Source organism: Bombus fervidus, chromosome 7 (genome assembly GCF_041682495.2).
Source record: "Bombus fervidus isolate BK054 chromosome 7, iyBomFerv1, whole genome shotgun sequence".
Lineage (NCBI taxonomy): Eukaryota > Metazoa > Arthropoda > Insecta > Hymenoptera > Apidae > Bombus > Bombus fervidus.
Window position 1 is genome coordinate 10,242,721 of NC_091523.1, and position 17,059 is coordinate 10,259,779.

The following is a 17,059-nucleotide window of genomic DNA, read 5'->3' on the forward strand; positions in this document are numbered from 1 at the left end:
CATTGCCACCCTATATGTAAACGATATCGGATTTCTAACCGCAACATGTTGTAAAAACAAAGAGGAAACACAAAACAGGGAGATAGTTCTCAGGTTATAGTAGCCGCAGGAGAATATGTATTAATCGTATTTCGGTCTGACTGTGCGTATCTGCGTAAGCTATAATTAAGGAAACCTCCCACATATTTCGACATAGCTTTACGCGTAATATATTTCCAAACAGTTCATAAGAATTTTACTTTTCCGAGATTAGGGCTAATTGCGCGTTTAAACGTTGTTCTACTCGTTCAAAAGGAACGACCCAAGAATACGTGATCAAAAGCATGTAATTACAAGTACTCTGATACATTTACTATATACATATAGATGGACGTTTCTCTCTTTTTCTATTTTTCTATATGCACGCGTGCGCGTGACGCACACACACACACATATATGTGAGTTTTATTCTATATATATAGAATAAAACTCAACCGCTGCAACTATCGATTACCTGCTGCATCCATCCATGGAACGTTCTGGAAACCGAGACTGGAGCATTTGAAACACGTTGTTCCCGCTTTCAATTGATTCGTTTCTTCTATTAATAATATTAATAATATTATTTGTCTTTACGAAAATAAAATCCAAAATCTCAATGACAGAAACCAAATTTTTCTCTTTCTTGATAAGCACGATGTTATATAACAAAATTGAATCCCCATAATATTTTCAATCATTATCGTTGCTAATATCACGTATATGTATAGTTGACGCGACGTTAAAACGTATTAAAAGGTGAACTCGGTCGATAAGAAGATGGCCGCTGTTGCATGCGACACAACGGTTGATAAAACAACGTATGAATGTTGAATATCCATAATCAGCAAGGTGCACAAACACCACGATCGTCACAATGCATTAAGCCATACGAGGATCAGTATCGTTAACTATATGATAGTTTTTAAATATATCCGACTCAGAGGTTGCACAGACAACGCTATTAAATTTATAGTATTTTATACGAGCATCGTCCGACTACATTATACACACGTATGCATGCGTATATGTATATGTCGAGTAGTTAAGCAGCTACGAAACCATATCATTCCAGAATGTTACGCATTCGTGCACCTGAGAGAGCAATGAAAACATTAGGAGACGCGCGGTCTGCATCCAGCTGGATACATATGTCGATAGACATATTCCGGTTCTGTTCTTGCCCCTCCCGGTTGTGTGTGAATTTATCGCGAACATCTGCTCAGTTTTATGCTTCCACTTCTATGGCCAGGCTGTCTGGTAATTTTCCTTTCATCATTCAACCCTTAAAATTATTCCAGTTTCTATTATTGTATATTACATGTTTGAAAAGCTACACAAAAGATTTTATATCGTAGGGATCTTGACCACGATCCTTATTCCCATGAATAAAATTGCATCAGTTACGCGCCCTTCAAGCAAGATACTACGCATTAGGTCAGAAGACGCATACGAAAAATCGATAGAGCTACAGCTGTCACGTGAAGCCTGTATTGCGCAATAATACGCGCCCTTTGCATAAGCGTCGTTGGTTTTGGAAGGTCATTGGGACACGTGATTGAGCAAATATGATAAAATTAACACGTGATTAACGTGTCACGTTATTTTTCCTGCCATGATCAACCTCATTAACCTCAGAATGCTGACCTGTATCACGCTACACATATATGTAGCTCGTGTGTGTTTGCAAACATGATGCTATTTATTGCGTGACATGGGTCAGAGTTATGACCGTGCCTATGAATTGTCTTGAAGTAACGGGCTTCTTTATCCTCCTTTTATCTACCTTTCTGTCCTACTGTATCGATGGAATTCGTTTCTAGCAAACATATGTTTCGGGATAACTACGCAGCTTTCATGACGAAATACGCCATGTAATCTGACCGGGATTTTGCTTCAATAACTGACCACTGCTCTCCCCACCTTGAGAGTGACTTCACAGAACGAACTTCTGGTATTCACGTTCAATGGAGAAAATTGATACTTAATATTTTCTAGAAACGTGCGTTTTTCGAAAATTGATCATATTAGATCACTTGTTATGGCCAGTTGCATTTCTGTACTGTGTCATAGTTTACTGTCCCTTTGATTAATGATTCAATAATAATTCTGATAAAGATATGCACCGAATTGTTCGTTACCATCTATAGACTTATGTACGATAATGGCATCTCACTCATACTTGTAGAAGAACAAAAATGCAATCTTATCTCGAGTTATTAAAGATATCAGAAACAAGAGAAGCACTCATGTAAAGGTAAAATACTCGTTTTGCTTGTTGAATGCAAGCTAACATTGTAAGAGATCGAAAAATGTTTCCAAAGATTCAATGTTTGTATTGTTAAGATAATTACCGACAAACACAACGTGGCCTATAAGCTTCTGAAAAATCATGCGTAGTAAATAGCATCGTCAAAGACAACCTCAAACTGTCCTTGACTTCGGAAACTGCGTAGTGTTTTTAAGGAATAGCCCTTTCCCCTGACGTTACGACGAAAACAAATAGCCAAATAATACGAGGTTAGTCGTTCCTTGTTTCCATCACGCACATAATCCAACCGTTCGAAGTGTAAATATATAGGTATAGAAGAAGGAAATGTATGTTTGTGTGAGTGAGGTTATGGTGGGGACCAGGTGGGAGATTGTGCCAGAAATCTCGTCGTTGCCTCCCCGATCAATACTCGGATTTTGCTTGTTTTTTCCACAAAAATCAGTTAAATAGTGATAACTGTGTCATTGAATGATAGTTTATGGTGCGAGGAACACGATGATATGAGTGGCTGTTGAATAAATGATGGAATAAATATAGAAATCATGAGTTGAAAGAAAATGCGCATTAGGTGCCGGGTGCCGGCGTAACTTCTCGAACATTCAGTACTGCGACGCCGCACGGCTATATAAGAGGGCCGGCCGGCTTGGCTCGGCGCATTCGTAAATAAACTTTCGTTCAGTTCGGACGCAGCGAACACCCGAAGACCCACCAACCAGTGAACATACCTCTACTTCTTTTACGTGGTCCACGAGGCTGCTGACAACACGACGAGAAAATGTAGACGAGACGGATTCGGTGCGGAGCGCGACAGTTTACCGTGGGTATTCCTAGCTTTTAAGTGGTTTGGACTTTTTTTTTTTAAATTGTAGTTTTGTGGTTTGGGTTTATTCAAAGCTTTCGCTTCTGCGATATTACTTTTGTTTCACAGTAGATACATTGAAATATATTGCTATGACAATTTATGCTTTGACTTTAAATGAATTATTGAGTATTGAATTTATTAGATATGTAGAAGATAAAGCAAAAGCAATAACGTTGAAGCTACTTTGATATTAGCAATTATTTAAGAAATATATGGTACACTTTGATGAATTATTTTTGATGAAAATTTTCTATATCATTTTATGACAAATTTAACCCAAGGGTTTTAACAGTTTATGTATATATATATGTGTGTTTTTATATAATTTTTTCCGATTTATAATATTATATAACATTCTACTGAATTATTTTATAAGAACTCTATATAATGCGTAAATGTAAAAAAAAAAGATTATGTCAAAATACTTCGGTCGTGATTATTATTTTTCTTCCGTAGTCGTTTCTATTTTGACCGGTTTACTCGCCGGTTCTCCTGTTTTCGTGATTTCAATGAATCGTTCAGTTCCGCTAGGTGTCTCTCCCTGAAAGAAAATGATAACATAAAAAACTAAGTCGTTATGTAGATCGTAAAAGCGATCACGAAACAAATGAACGAGGCTTTTTATATTTGTTTTTATAGTGAACCCTACGGGGTCGGTGCTTGAACAATCCGTACGCAACCATAATCTGGTCAGATTAGAGTTCGAAATTTCCTCACACATTTTGAACTATTTGAGAAGAGCACCTCGAGATACAGGCATTAGGTAAGCGGTCATTGAACCGACGTATTTCTATTGTTCTACAGTTTTAACGCTAATATAAGATCAGAAAATTAACATTAGGGCTCATAGTGTCGCTACTTAATTATGCAATTCGAAATATTATATTATTATTCAAAATAATACCATAAGCTATAAATTTATGTAAATTTGGAAATATTTCACATTTCAAAGAATTCTCTTTTGAAACATATTTCAAAAATTCTCTCAAATCAAAATTGTTGATACGTAGCGTCACTCTAGCCTGTTTAGTTACACATCAGTAATATAGATGTCGCCCTTAGCCTCTCTATGTCAAATACGTCTATAGTGTATTTTCACGATGTCTTCTCAATGTTGAGTGAATCGTAAAGTACTCCCTGATCTTTTAATTGACATCTCGATGAGGAGCACTCGCTAGTTTCGGACTTTATCGATTTTAACTAATTCCAAGTTGACCTTTTTTTATTATTACTACTACACATTCGATTATATGTATATATAAATATATATATATCCTTTGACCAACTAACAATTATATACTATATCTTTTACAATTATACAGAAATTTTGCTCCTTGAGTTATTTATCGAGTTAAAGTCGATAAACATTGTTACGAATACTTTTACGAATGTGCCTCATCCACGTGAAAGTCTTTAATTCAACGTGACGTTCTTTTTATAGTTTAGAGCAGACTCGTAGTTTGAGGTCGAGAATAAATCGTCGGCACCATCTTGTCTAAACGAATACTCTACTACAAGGGCACACGGAACGTTGGAATTGAGAACAAAAAATAAGTATACAGAATCAAATAGACCGGGGAAAAGGTACAAAAACAATAGAAAAACAAAACAAAAGAAGGCTAGGAAGAGAACGGATCATTTTCCTAAAGTGCTCTAGCTTTGCGAATCGAGAAGCGTCGGGCGAGTCCATCGCTCGGATTCGCCACCGAGCTCTCCTCTTCGTCTCGTTACCTTTTTGGGTGCCGTGATAGTTAAAACACCATCCGAAGAAAGGCTTGAGGTAATATTGATCACATCGTGAGATGAAGGCAAGACGTATCTCCGTACGAAGTGTCTGCTGATAAATCCGTGCTCGTCTTGTCTCTCCTCGTGTTTGGCTTCGACAATAACGTTGTTACCGACCGTCTTCACCGTGATCTCCTCCGGTGAGAATTGTTGAACGTCCAATATTACCTGCGCAGATCAAAGCGAAGCAGTTAAGACAGGTCGAACGGGGAGAACTATCATTTTTTAGGAACACGATGTTGCATGTAGTAACCGATACAATGTATCAAAGAGGCCATAACAGAGATCCATACAACCATTGAAATATATTTCTACAATCCAATTCTTGATTACACACGTTTGTATTCCGTTAAATCTACCAAAAAAAAAAAAGATACAAATTATCTTTTATTGCGAAATTTAAGTATTCAGGCTTTTCACAACACCGATTATCGAAAGAGGCTCGCTCATTTAAATTACCGCCGCTTTAAGGCAGGCGAAGGCAGCCTTCGCCTGCTACCGAAATCTGCATTTATAATTAATTTGTTAACCAGTCAGTCTGTATATCAAGGTAACAAGTTTTCTCCTTCGGAAGACCTTAGGTGTCTGTCTGTTGGATACACGAGAAATTTACAACTATTAGCTATTTAGCTACCAAACGCACAACCGTTTCTAAAGCCTTCTTTAATCACTCTAATAGTACTCGAGAGAGAAAAAAGTGTAACTCAGTGGAAGAAAAGAAGTATCTATCAAATAAAAGCCGTTCTTCCGGTTAACTCAAATTGTCCACGCAGTAACTTCTGGTTATGAAGGTCGCTGGAGTTTATAGAACATGAAGACACAGTAGGAAAGAAAAAATATGTAGGAGTTAATCCCAGCTTTTTCTACTTTCTACCCGTTGCAAAGTTTTTGCTTATTTTCCGTTCTCGTCCTGTATTTTTCATGTAACACCAGTGTTTTGTAATTTCCATTCTACGTGAATGTAACCGTTGAGAACGAGCAAACCGAGAAGATGTAGCTGATAAACACATCTATCTGGAACATCGTTTCCTCCCCCCTTTTTTTTTGTTCACTCGCAAGAAAGACGTGCGTGCAAAGTATACAAGTAGCAGGTGGAATCATTTTCTACTATTGAGCAAAAAGAGAGAAACAGAATCGTCACGTTTACACGGGTGTTTTGTACTTCGATCAACAGTTTATCTCGTGGTTAGCAGCTTCACTTTGGAAACAAACATTAAGTGAAAGAAAGCGAAGGTAAACGCATCAGTGACAGCAGAGAAAAAGCGAACCGCGGTTCTTCGGGTGATACTAGCGTGATCCCAGGACCCGGCGAGCAATTTTCAAAGTTAGAAAATAAGGAAAGAGCTTGTGCAGAATGATACGAAGAACCTTCACTTTCTTTCGTACATTCCGAGCAAAGTAGCAAGAGACCGTCAAACAAATTTTAAATCTCCAGTGCTGCTGCATATTGAATATAGAGAAAGAGAGATAGAGGAGGAGAGAGTGAGAGAGAGAGAGAAAGAGAGAGAGCGAGCAAGAGCGACACATTGTGCGCCTGCATTTTTGTACATATAGAAGATTTCGTATTGAATCGTTTTCTATGGTCTTGTCGTTGATGATTCGAGAAGCATTTATTTTTATATAGAGATTATTATATATATATAGCGAAAGAAAAAAGAGATCCGAAAGTTTTAAGGGAAAGCCGTTTTTTAGTCCGAGAAGCGCCCCCATTTCAGGGGGGTGCTCCGACACACCTCACACTTTCTCGATTCTTTCTGTCGACAAAAAAAAAAAAAAAAAAAAAGAAGCAAAAAGAAGACTGATATGATATCCATGTAACGATCCGTTCTTTTTTTTCGGATTTCAATGACAAAGAAAAGTCGTCCTCTTTGAATATTTCAAGGTATTTGGTATCGTTTGTTGAAACGGAAACAAAATCCATTTGTGAGTGTAAAAATTAAAGAGAAAAAAAAAAAAAAAAAACAAAGAAATGAGAATGGCGAAAGCCGGTTAAACTGTGATTTTTGGAAGGAACTTCCGGCATAATAAAGCGTGTGTCTGTCAGAAAATAGTCGCGTGTACGTTTCGGATTGTGTGTAAACAAAACTTCTTTTGCTACAAAATTTTGACAATTTTTCGCTATTCGAGTTTTTTTTGAAGAAAAATAGTAGTTTTCGAGACCTGACTTCATCCTACCACAATATTTTTAAGCCCCCTCTTTCTTGAGGGAGGGGGTTCCTATATACATATATATATATAAAAGGAGAAGGAACCAACAATTGAAATTGTAATAGCCCCGAAAAACGTTCCGAATCTTTATACCACTACACAGAGCTGTGAACCATTTGAAAAGAGAGGGTTGTAAGGCGAGGAGAGAGATCAATTTTTAGAATCCTTTATGTGTCAAACTTGAGATAGGGAATTATGCAGCAAAGAAAGAACATGCTGGGGGAAAGCAGCAGCAGCAACAGCAGCAGCAGTAGTAGTAATAGTAGTAGTAGTAGTGGCAGAAACAGAAATCGGTTTTCGGGCCTTCTGGTGTTCCAGTTCTTTCGTTCGTTTCGTTGACTGTAGTCCTTGAAGATTTGTGTCCCCTCCCCCTTTTTTGAATTTTTTTTCTGTTTCTTCTGTTATAATTACTTTTAATTCGATGATCGAATTGCTTCATTATAACAGTTCTGTATTGAAACGTTCCGTTGATAGTATTATTTTTCAATCGTAGAGATATTTAATATTTTTGGTTAATATATTTTTTCGTTTGGCTCCATTAATTCCTTTCCTTTATCTCTTTTGAGTTACACCGTCTCCTTTAATTCTTTTTGTACTTCCCTTTACGAATGCGCTAATTTCGTTCCCACTTCCTACTTTCTTTACGTTCCACAATTAGATTTCTAGGTCTTGAAAAATAATATTCGATACATTTGAGATTTCGAGATACGAGGTTTCGTTTGTTTCATTTGATTTGATTTCTTATCTTCCTAAACACGCATATATATTTCCAACACGTTCTGTACTTATTGGACGACACCTATGATAAAAATTCATAAATGACAACAATATAAAAAGAAAAGGTTATCACTTTAGATTGTCTCAGCCTGAGTTAATCGACCGTTAAACCGCGAAATAGTGCAACAAATATTTCGCTCACTGTATTAAAGAAACTCCAATTGCACGATATTATGATAAAATAAAAGAGAAACAGTAAAAAGAGAGAGAGATGAGTCAGTAAATGTTTAGCCTGTTCTAATCCAGTATATTCAAATTATTGAACATATTGTGGCTTGTGGCGATATAATTACTTAAAGAAGCTTTCAAATAATCCCTTGATATCAAAGCGAGAGTTACTAAGTTACAACGGTTACTTAAGAAGGACAAAGCAAACGAGAACAATTTGTATTCGGTGTAAACCAGCTAAAACAATTAGAAGCAGGAAAAATCTACGAGAAAGGGAAGTGTCAAGTGTGTGTGATGTGCTTTAAATATTCTATGCTTGAGAGGTTACAAATATTCCAGGAGTTTTATCCAGTTCGAAATATCAAATATACCGATACGTAGACAAAAAGATAACTTTTTCTGATCTTCGAACTTACAAGCTTCGTAATATGTGTATAGAATTGTGCAGAGGGTCTGATTGGTGGCTATTGCCTCACTATTGCTTAAAATTTAACAGGGCCACCTCGTGTCATGCGTATTTTCGTAATTAGCTGAAATACTTATGTGAAATATATGTTATATATTATATACTATATACTATATATATAGTGTCTTTTTGAAATTCATTTTTAGAAGTTCGCTTACTTTTGATATTTTCTTTTGCTCGTTCCTCTTATCGAAAGCACCTTTTACTCTTGAAATATTCTCTTTGATCAATATTTTTCTTTATTCTTCGTTTCCTCGAGTTTTCCTTCGACTCTTAGCTATTTCGAAGTCTAATTTAACGCTCAACGGTATTAGCAATAATTAATAGTCCGAATACCAATCCATTTTCACTGGCTGGACACATAATTAATCTTCTTCCAATTAACTTCTTACATACGATCTAAGACCAACGACGGCTATCCCATTACTTTTTGGCTCCGGCCGAAAGTTATGGGATAGCCGTTGACTGAATATATTCGTGGTGCTTACAATAACGCGTTCAAGGATAATCTCTGTGAATCTTCAAAATCCGATCGAATATTAGCAATAAAAGATTATAATAGAGCGTTAAATTTCCAACGAATTTCAAGCACATTTATTTGGGTGTTACTAACGGAGTTGCTTCAAGTCGTGTCGCATATATCGTATATATTTCAAACATTCGAAGCGTCCGACTTATTTGAGGAATCACGATTTACACGTTTTTTGAAATTGCACGAACAAGCTTTAACCAGGTTTAAGGAACCAAATTGTCTCTTTTAGACAAGCTGTATAATATTAACTATCTTCCTTTTGACGTTTGATAAGCGAAATCTAACAAAAGTTGCAGCTAATTTTCTAATCGGTTGAACAGAATACATCGTCTTCTTTCCTTTGTCTTCGTTCTCGACCTTGTTTGATTATTGTAACAAATTAACGCGACCCTAAAGACTCTCAATCCTTTCTTTGAACTCTCCTCTTCCATGGGATTCCACGTACGCGTGGGATCCTATTGAAGACGAGAGAAATCCCACGTCCAGCCCCTTGCAGCAGTACTCTCCCATCCTGTGACGTACAATAACGATCTTGAACGCAGATTCTTGAAACGAGAAAACGCGCAGTGAGACGTAGATTCTAGAATTCACGTCGAGATATCATGATTAAATAGTCATGACGTCATATTATTAACCGTTCTAATGCAAAGTATAGTGGCGACTTGAGGCCGTCTTTCGCACATCGAAATCAAATATCCTCGCAGAGTTCCACAGTAACGTTACACAAAGTGAAACTGTACGAACAAAGTGTAAAATCGAAGCGTGTCACGCGCCCCTCCTCCAACGATTTCACGCTTAATAACATATATTTACGATCGACAATTTTTGGAGGCCATCGGACGAGTTACAAAGGAACTGTAACGAATAGCGAAAATTAGTAGCATCACTGGTATAAAGAAGGAATACGTTCAACACATCAAACGTAAATCGCTTGCTTAGCCCTGAAATCGGCGTTTAATTAAAGGAAATTTGATAACGCACAGGTTCGTTTCTAGCAAGCATCACACATAGTACTTTGACAGAAATAGCAATAGAGCACATAACACTGCTCAGATTATCTGAGAACGCGTGCAAACTAAATTGCTCTAAATTGTACCAAATTGTCCAAAGGAAAAGGTCTCTAAATTCAAGTAAATCGAAATATTAATTCGAAACGATTTCTTAGCCGACACAATAAATTCGTAAGATATAAACATTATTAATCTATCGGTAATTTTTGATTTGATAATCCAGTGACACCTAATTAACTGTAGTCTTCCAAAGAGATCACATCTGATCCATATCCATAGTTACCACTCGAACCAGAAGGGTAATCCTAGCTATACCTATTGTTTTTGACAATAGGTGTGGTTAGATGCCATCGAGTGATAACTATGGATATGGCTCGCGATTCTCTATAATCCGATCAACACTACATCAACGATGGTCGAATCAATCAATCCATAAAATGATTCTTGAAAAGCTTCTCGAAGAGTAAGAAAACGACAATACTAGAAACAACAATACCTTCCCTCGTTCGCCGATCAACAGCGAGAAATTAATGTCAAGAGAACCGAGCCTATGTTTCCACCTACATCAGTGGATCTATTTCCCTAACCATACACGAAGACAGGTCAAACGAACCATACGCTTTGATCCTCCAAATCCAATAAGAATCTTGCGATTCATTCGATGTAACCTGCATCATCCCTTGGGGCTTTGCAAGTCTAAGTTCAGTTTGCAGTAGAGTCACATCGCAGTTGTCGATTACGCGATTTACTCGTACAAACATCTGAAAAAGGTTGACGCATAAAATAGTCACAAACCTGGAAGTTATCCTTGTCGTCGATCTGGATCGTGCTCGATCCACTCGAGGGCTGACACGTCACGTTCCTCCAGGGACGGTAGTACCTATCGCGAAAGATCGAACGTACAGGTCTGTCGAGGCTGAGATCGGAGAACCGTGATAGGAGTTCGTCTCGATTTAATCCTCTGCCAAAGTGTTGGTCCATCAATCTGGACATGGGTCGATCTAAATCGTCCCACCAGTCACGGAATATCAATGGCACCACCGACATCTGAAACGGTAATGAACAATGAAGAAAATCAGTAATATCGGTCAGTTCTTGCTTTTCGATTTCAGGACGTAGTATAGATCGCGCAATGATGATATATACAGGAGAAAATAACAAAAAAGGAGGATACTCCGTTTTGACACATGATTAAATAGAATATTACGAGACAATTAAGCGTTTATAACGTGAGACAGAAGTTTGACGGATTAAGAGTTAGGCTGTAAGCTGTTTTTAATTAAGAACATGCTAGGCAGATTCCTTTGAGCTTAAGAGAAAGAAAGCGCGTAAACGTGTGTTAAATCGCACGCATATCGGTATTGTGTTATAATAAGGAACACGATCTAAGTAGATTCATCTCGGGCAACGGCTGTAATTAATAACAGTCCTGACACCAGAACGAAAATCACTAAACCACGATACAATTCAAAGGAAAGGAACAGACAGATTCTCTTTTATTGCGAGTCTTCAAGTATTAACGCGAGGATGACCAATTTAGGAATCTTTTCGTAAAGTGAACAAATCACTAAGCATCACGAGAGCTGCTGCTATTACCGCAGATTAGCGTAGAGTAAATGTCTCGATTTTTAAAACAGCAAATTACAACAATGTTGTTCCATTATTGTTTACGCGTTTCCTCGAGCGCATTTTCATCGACGAATGTATTAATTAGGGTCTCAAACGCACAGCAGGTGATTTTTAGGAGGCTAATAAGTGTAGGAGTCGTAGCGATTCGTTCCGAATCTTTCTCGCACGGGTAATCGGTAATTCGTAACTTTTCCATCGAAAAACGAATAGCTGCCAGCGTAAGCCGAACACTATTGTCTCTCGCCGTAATTAAAGAACGTACACATGACACAATCCAATACTCGGGTTAGCCAACTCAAATCTAATTCAAAACGAATTTAACCGAAACATATGTTTAGCATATTCTAAACGGGGACTTACATTCAATCAACAGTCAAGATAATTTGACATTTCTAATCGGAAATTTGAGAATCGAACATCTACAAAAATAGAAAAAGGGAGATTACTCTGTGAAGAATCGCACTGCGCATATAACATTCAGAAATTAATATTCGCGACATCAAATTGGCAAACATTTATGAATAGAGCGTAACAGAGTTTACGTGAACCGTCCACGAAATGAGAGTATCAAAATAATTTCTATTTAGAATTGGCAAAGAATTGTGTGACGAATTTTTGTTTTATGACATCAAAGACGCGGATGTGTTTCTTCGGTGAAGCAGAGATCTCGTCTATTAAGGGGTATCTAGATCGTTTATAACGTCAGCGTGTTAGGAACGATAAAGTCTACTAAGACATTGCATTTGCATCGAATTACGCATAATGTAACTTATGCTATAGCTTTAGGTTACATGTAAGAGCCTAGGTATATAGAAGGTAGATATGACAACAAAACAAAAAAAAAAAAAAAAAAAGAACGAAACAAGAGGGTATCACTCTATTCGTTTTTAGGAGTGGTCGAAGCATAAGTGGCAGAAATTATATAAATATTCTGGCCAGTCGTACGCACGTTAAAATCTCGGTTGTAGTAAATATAAACCAAAGATGCATAAAGACCGAATAACATTTTAATTGGAAAATCGTATTGAAGAACGTACAATAATTATGTTCCTCGGCCGTCTATGTATTCCGGCAATTAAGAACATTTCCTAATTCCTACGATCAGAATACTAATAACATACAGAGAAGAAAGGTAAAATATATAACATGTTAGGGAATATTGTAGGAGGAGAAACACTTAACAATGTATAAGGAAGGAAGAGAAGAGAAAAGCGCCGTCTTTATTAAAAAGGCGTGACGTATGGTGTCGTAACCCAGAACTTAATAAAGAATATACTTAACAATTAAATCATGCTTTTTGACGATTATATCTTAAAATGTTAGACCGCTAAGTTTCCAAATGCTACTACTACTACTAAACTACTACGTTTCGAAGTGAAACTGTTATCCTCGATATCTTCATGGACGAAACTTCTCTAGTGTTTAGTAAGAGAGGAGCACGAAACTTGTACCGTATATATGCATTTCTATACGCGTATAGTAGAAGGCGATTCTTCGTCAAGAAGCGTGTTAGTCTTTTTCATGATTAGGCCGTGCGTTGATAACCATCTTCAAACACGCGCAAACGGATAATATCGTTGACGATGATCGATGACCATGAAGGTGGAAGGGAGAAAAAAAAGAACATTAACATAATACCAGCGTTTCTAAGATTTCTAACGCTAATTGGATTAGGTGATACCGATACTTCTGAAGGGTTAAGGGGACGTATACTAGACGTGTACTTAGTCCTTAAGTACGGTTAGCTTAGGATCCTTGTTATTTAAGGTTACTATTTCATACGGTGAAACGTCGTTGCGCGTTTTTTCTTTTCGTCCAACGAAAGTAAGAACACTGACCGATTTACACTCATAATGATGAAAGAAGAAAAAGGAAACAAAAAAAAAAAAAATATTTAAAAAATACAAAAAAAAAAAGAACAAATGACCAGTAGAAGCAAACAGTATAAGCTTCCAAAACAATCAAGTACTACCCAAGCGACTTCTCTTTCCTTGGAACGTGAGAAATGTCAGAGACGTGATTACAAAAACATGACAAATGAACACACACCTTTGAATAGCTTTTCCTTTTTTTCGCACGTAGAAGGAGAACTTAGAGCGAAGAAATATAACGCGGTTCAGAGATACGAGTATTGACTGTCTGATTCAGTCGCGGAAGCGCGAGGAGCTTAAATAGGCGCGTTCTCGGGGTGCGTTTCAGACGCCTACGGACAAGAGAGAAGGAGGAAGATGAGACCGAATTTTCGGATACTCCCACGATGTTCACGTGACGTTTACTGACTCTCGTCCAAAAATACCACCCGATGAACATATTTAAATGCCGAGGAGGGGCAGGATCTCCAAGAGCGTGTAATCTAACCTCTGATTCACTGTTTTGAATAACTTTGGCACGCTGCATGTGTGGAACTCTTCTGTTTGTCTCCGTAATTTCAAGGAGATCTTAAAGGAAACCACTCTCTTTGACGATCCAAACTTTCTTTTATTGAGTAGGTTTCCAAGTTTGGATATCCCTCCGGGGTGAGAATAGATTTGAACGGAAAGGGCACAATGTTGTCGTGTCCTGATGATTGTTCAATGTCAGCCTTTGATGTTATATATCTCATGATTACTGCTGCATCGTTGATCTCCAAACTTGTCGTTAGGAGTGCGATTCCAATCGTATATACCTGCTGGTGAGGAGTTTCATGCCTCTAACAATCAGAATGAACGTGTGCATGTGTCGATTAGAGAGAATATTCCACTCGACCGAATGCATTTCACGGGTAATGGGGGGGTACGGGGGAGATTGTTATTTTTCAGTTTCGTGTAATGCGGAGTATACGAGGTCGAACTATGCGTTAGGGAAACACCCAGGTGTATTTTTCAATATATTTCGAGGGAATCGTTCGAGTGCGAACAATCGCTCGAGATCAGCTTGCATTCTTATCGCAGGTCGAGACAATTCCGATACTCGTGAGAATAATCTCCTGGTGTGTGTGTGTGTACACCTCACGGTAATTCCCCCTCGATGTCGATGATGATTTCTATAAAGACTGTAATGTGCGAGTTCTAAATGAGAACAACTTTATGCTATTAAAGTTGTTACTCGAAATAGGCTCGAAAAAAAGAAGAATGTAAAAAAAGCCCGACGAGCTTCGAGGTTAAAAACTCGATTCTTGTCACCAAAAAAAAAAAAGAAAAAATGATTTGTGTTTTTAAATATCGAGGACGGTCTATTTAGGATTATACTCTTTATTATAATTGATAGCGTGTATTGTTACTTGCTAGGGTACGTGTTATTCGGCGAATTTCTTCCTTACTTAGCAAACAAGTGCCAGTAACGCATACTTGGAAGGCTTGTAATCTCTTGATTAATCCGTTACAATGGAGGATTGATTATACATTCTAACATCATACTATTTACATGTAACAACAATAATTCGTTGACAACAGTTGATTTGCGAACTAACGGCACAACTAAGAAAAGAACAATGGTGCATACATACATACAACAATAACTACGCCTCCTTGTTCAACGAGACAAATAAAATAGAGAATGTTTGCGTAAAATAAACAAACGGATGCACACGAGAAAGCGCTTGTTAGCGGGTAAAAAAAAGGGGGAAAATATTTAGATTTATGATAATATAATTCAGGGTACGTTTAATGAATATTAATCTTTAAGTTGATTAAGAACGCCTCGATATATAAGTAAATAAACTTAATACTGTGCGGCATTATAGCGATAATATTAAATAGTAAGCTTAACAATCTTTAATAAACGATTAGGTAACGCGTAATCGACCAAATATTTACGATAATCTAATGTAATATCTCTTCGAGCCTCCGATTCTAACGTAATTCTCAACGTATTTTCGTGTTTTTCTGGAATATTATGTGTTAGGCACTTGTAAGTCGATCAGATATGTCATAACCGAACGAGGAACCGACCATTCTTCGTTACATGACATAAAGCAGAGAATTCATGCCCGAAGAAAAAACAGACTCTGCCTCTTCTGCGCAGATTATTAACTAGGCTATAATAGTGTTTTAACGTATCTGTTTGATACTGGATAAAACGACTTTGATTATTCGTGTGTTAGAGAGAATGAGCGAGACAGAGAGACAGAGACGAAAACAGGAAGAGAGGGAGAGAGAGAGAGTGAGTGAGTGAGTGAGTGAATGAGAGAGAGAGAGAGAGAGAGAGTGAGAGAGAGAGTGAGTGAGTGAATGAGAGAGAGAGAGAGAGAGAGAGAGAGAGAGAGAGAGAGAGAGAGAGAGTGAGTAAGGCAGGAAGGAAATAGAAAGTGAATGTGACAGACAGGAAAGAGAGATTGAACATGCAAATTATAAACATTATCATTTAGTAATTTGTAACGGTCCACACCTGTATCACTTTTTGTGACTTAGTAACTGAGTTTGTAATCAATTTGTCAGTGTTATCTTCCCTGGTAATGGTTTTCATCGCAAGCGCTACATTTTTTCCCCGTTGCTTACGTTACAGCATACGAAACTTAACTTTAAATCCATTACTATTAATTAACATTTATTATTACACATATATACCGACATCACACGATGTATCTACACACACATATATATACTTGACGTATTACGGCAACAATATTTATGAGTGTTAGATTTTCCGCATAGGCATCGTACAATTAAAAACTAGACTTTCTCTATGTGTAACTGTAACAAGAAGTGCGCCAGAAACTTGGATCTTGTCGATCCAAAAACGAGAAGTATAACGCACTCCGATATATTAGTATTTTCGTTCCGCAAATTATGTAACACAGTATCTGTATCGCCTAGCTGTTTATGCCTATATCACATCCTTTTATTGGCTGAGAGAAACAATAAAGTGAAATCTAATGTCAAAAAAAAAACAAGCGAGTTCTTTTCAATTAAGCTCAATTCTCCTTCCTTAGGATAAAAAAAGTAATAGAATTTTTTCTTTAAATGTTAGGGTTGCAAAACGAGAATATACAAAATCTTAGAATGTTCATCGATAAAACATTAATAATTGAAATGGCGTGTATTGAAAACTATGCAAAAATTAAGTTCAAGCTTACGATCAAGATTTAATTGTATAACAAAAAGAGAAGAGAAAGAGAAATTAATTCATCTTACGGTTAAAAAGGTCCAATGTAAATAATAATTGTTACACTCTGTTATGTACTTGAACTTTGAGCATGATCAAAGTTCTTTAGGTTTCACGGTTGGAAATAATTTCAGTGGAATGTGTTTACCGTCATACGGGAAAAGAAATGAGTAAAGAAAGAAATATTTTACATGACGGCGAACCATTTCGTTTCGTGGTGTCATGAGCCTAAAATAGATGGACTTTCACG

The 17,059-nt window shown here is 37.2% G+C and overlaps 1 protein-coding gene and 1 long non-coding RNA gene across 2 annotated transcripts; one reads left to right on the forward strand and one right to left on the reverse strand.

Moving 5' to 3' along the window:
* Positions 1-2,922: 2,922 nt before the first annotated feature.
* Positions 2,923-13,650, forward strand: LOC139988783 (uncharacterized). Its single transcript, XR_011800211.1, has 3 exons — positions 2,923-3,107; positions 3,792-3,915; positions 4,594-13,650. It is a non-coding gene; the product is annotated as an uncharacterized lncRNA (long non-coding RNA).
* Positions 3,154-15,888, reverse strand: LOC139988782 (protein lethal(2)essential for life). The gene is made up of 4 exons (XM_072006505.1): positions 13,777-15,888; positions 10,894-11,145; positions 4,884-5,105; positions 3,154-3,693 (listed from the first exon to the last, which is right to left on the reverse strand). Exons 2-4 carry the CDS (start codon positions 11,143-11,145, stop codon positions 3,592-3,594), a joined length of 576 nt encoding a protein of 191 aa, XP_071862606.1. The 5' UTR covers positions 13,777-15,888; the 3' UTR covers positions 3,154-3,591.
* Between the last annotated feature and the right edge of the window lie 1,171 nt (positions 15,889-17,059).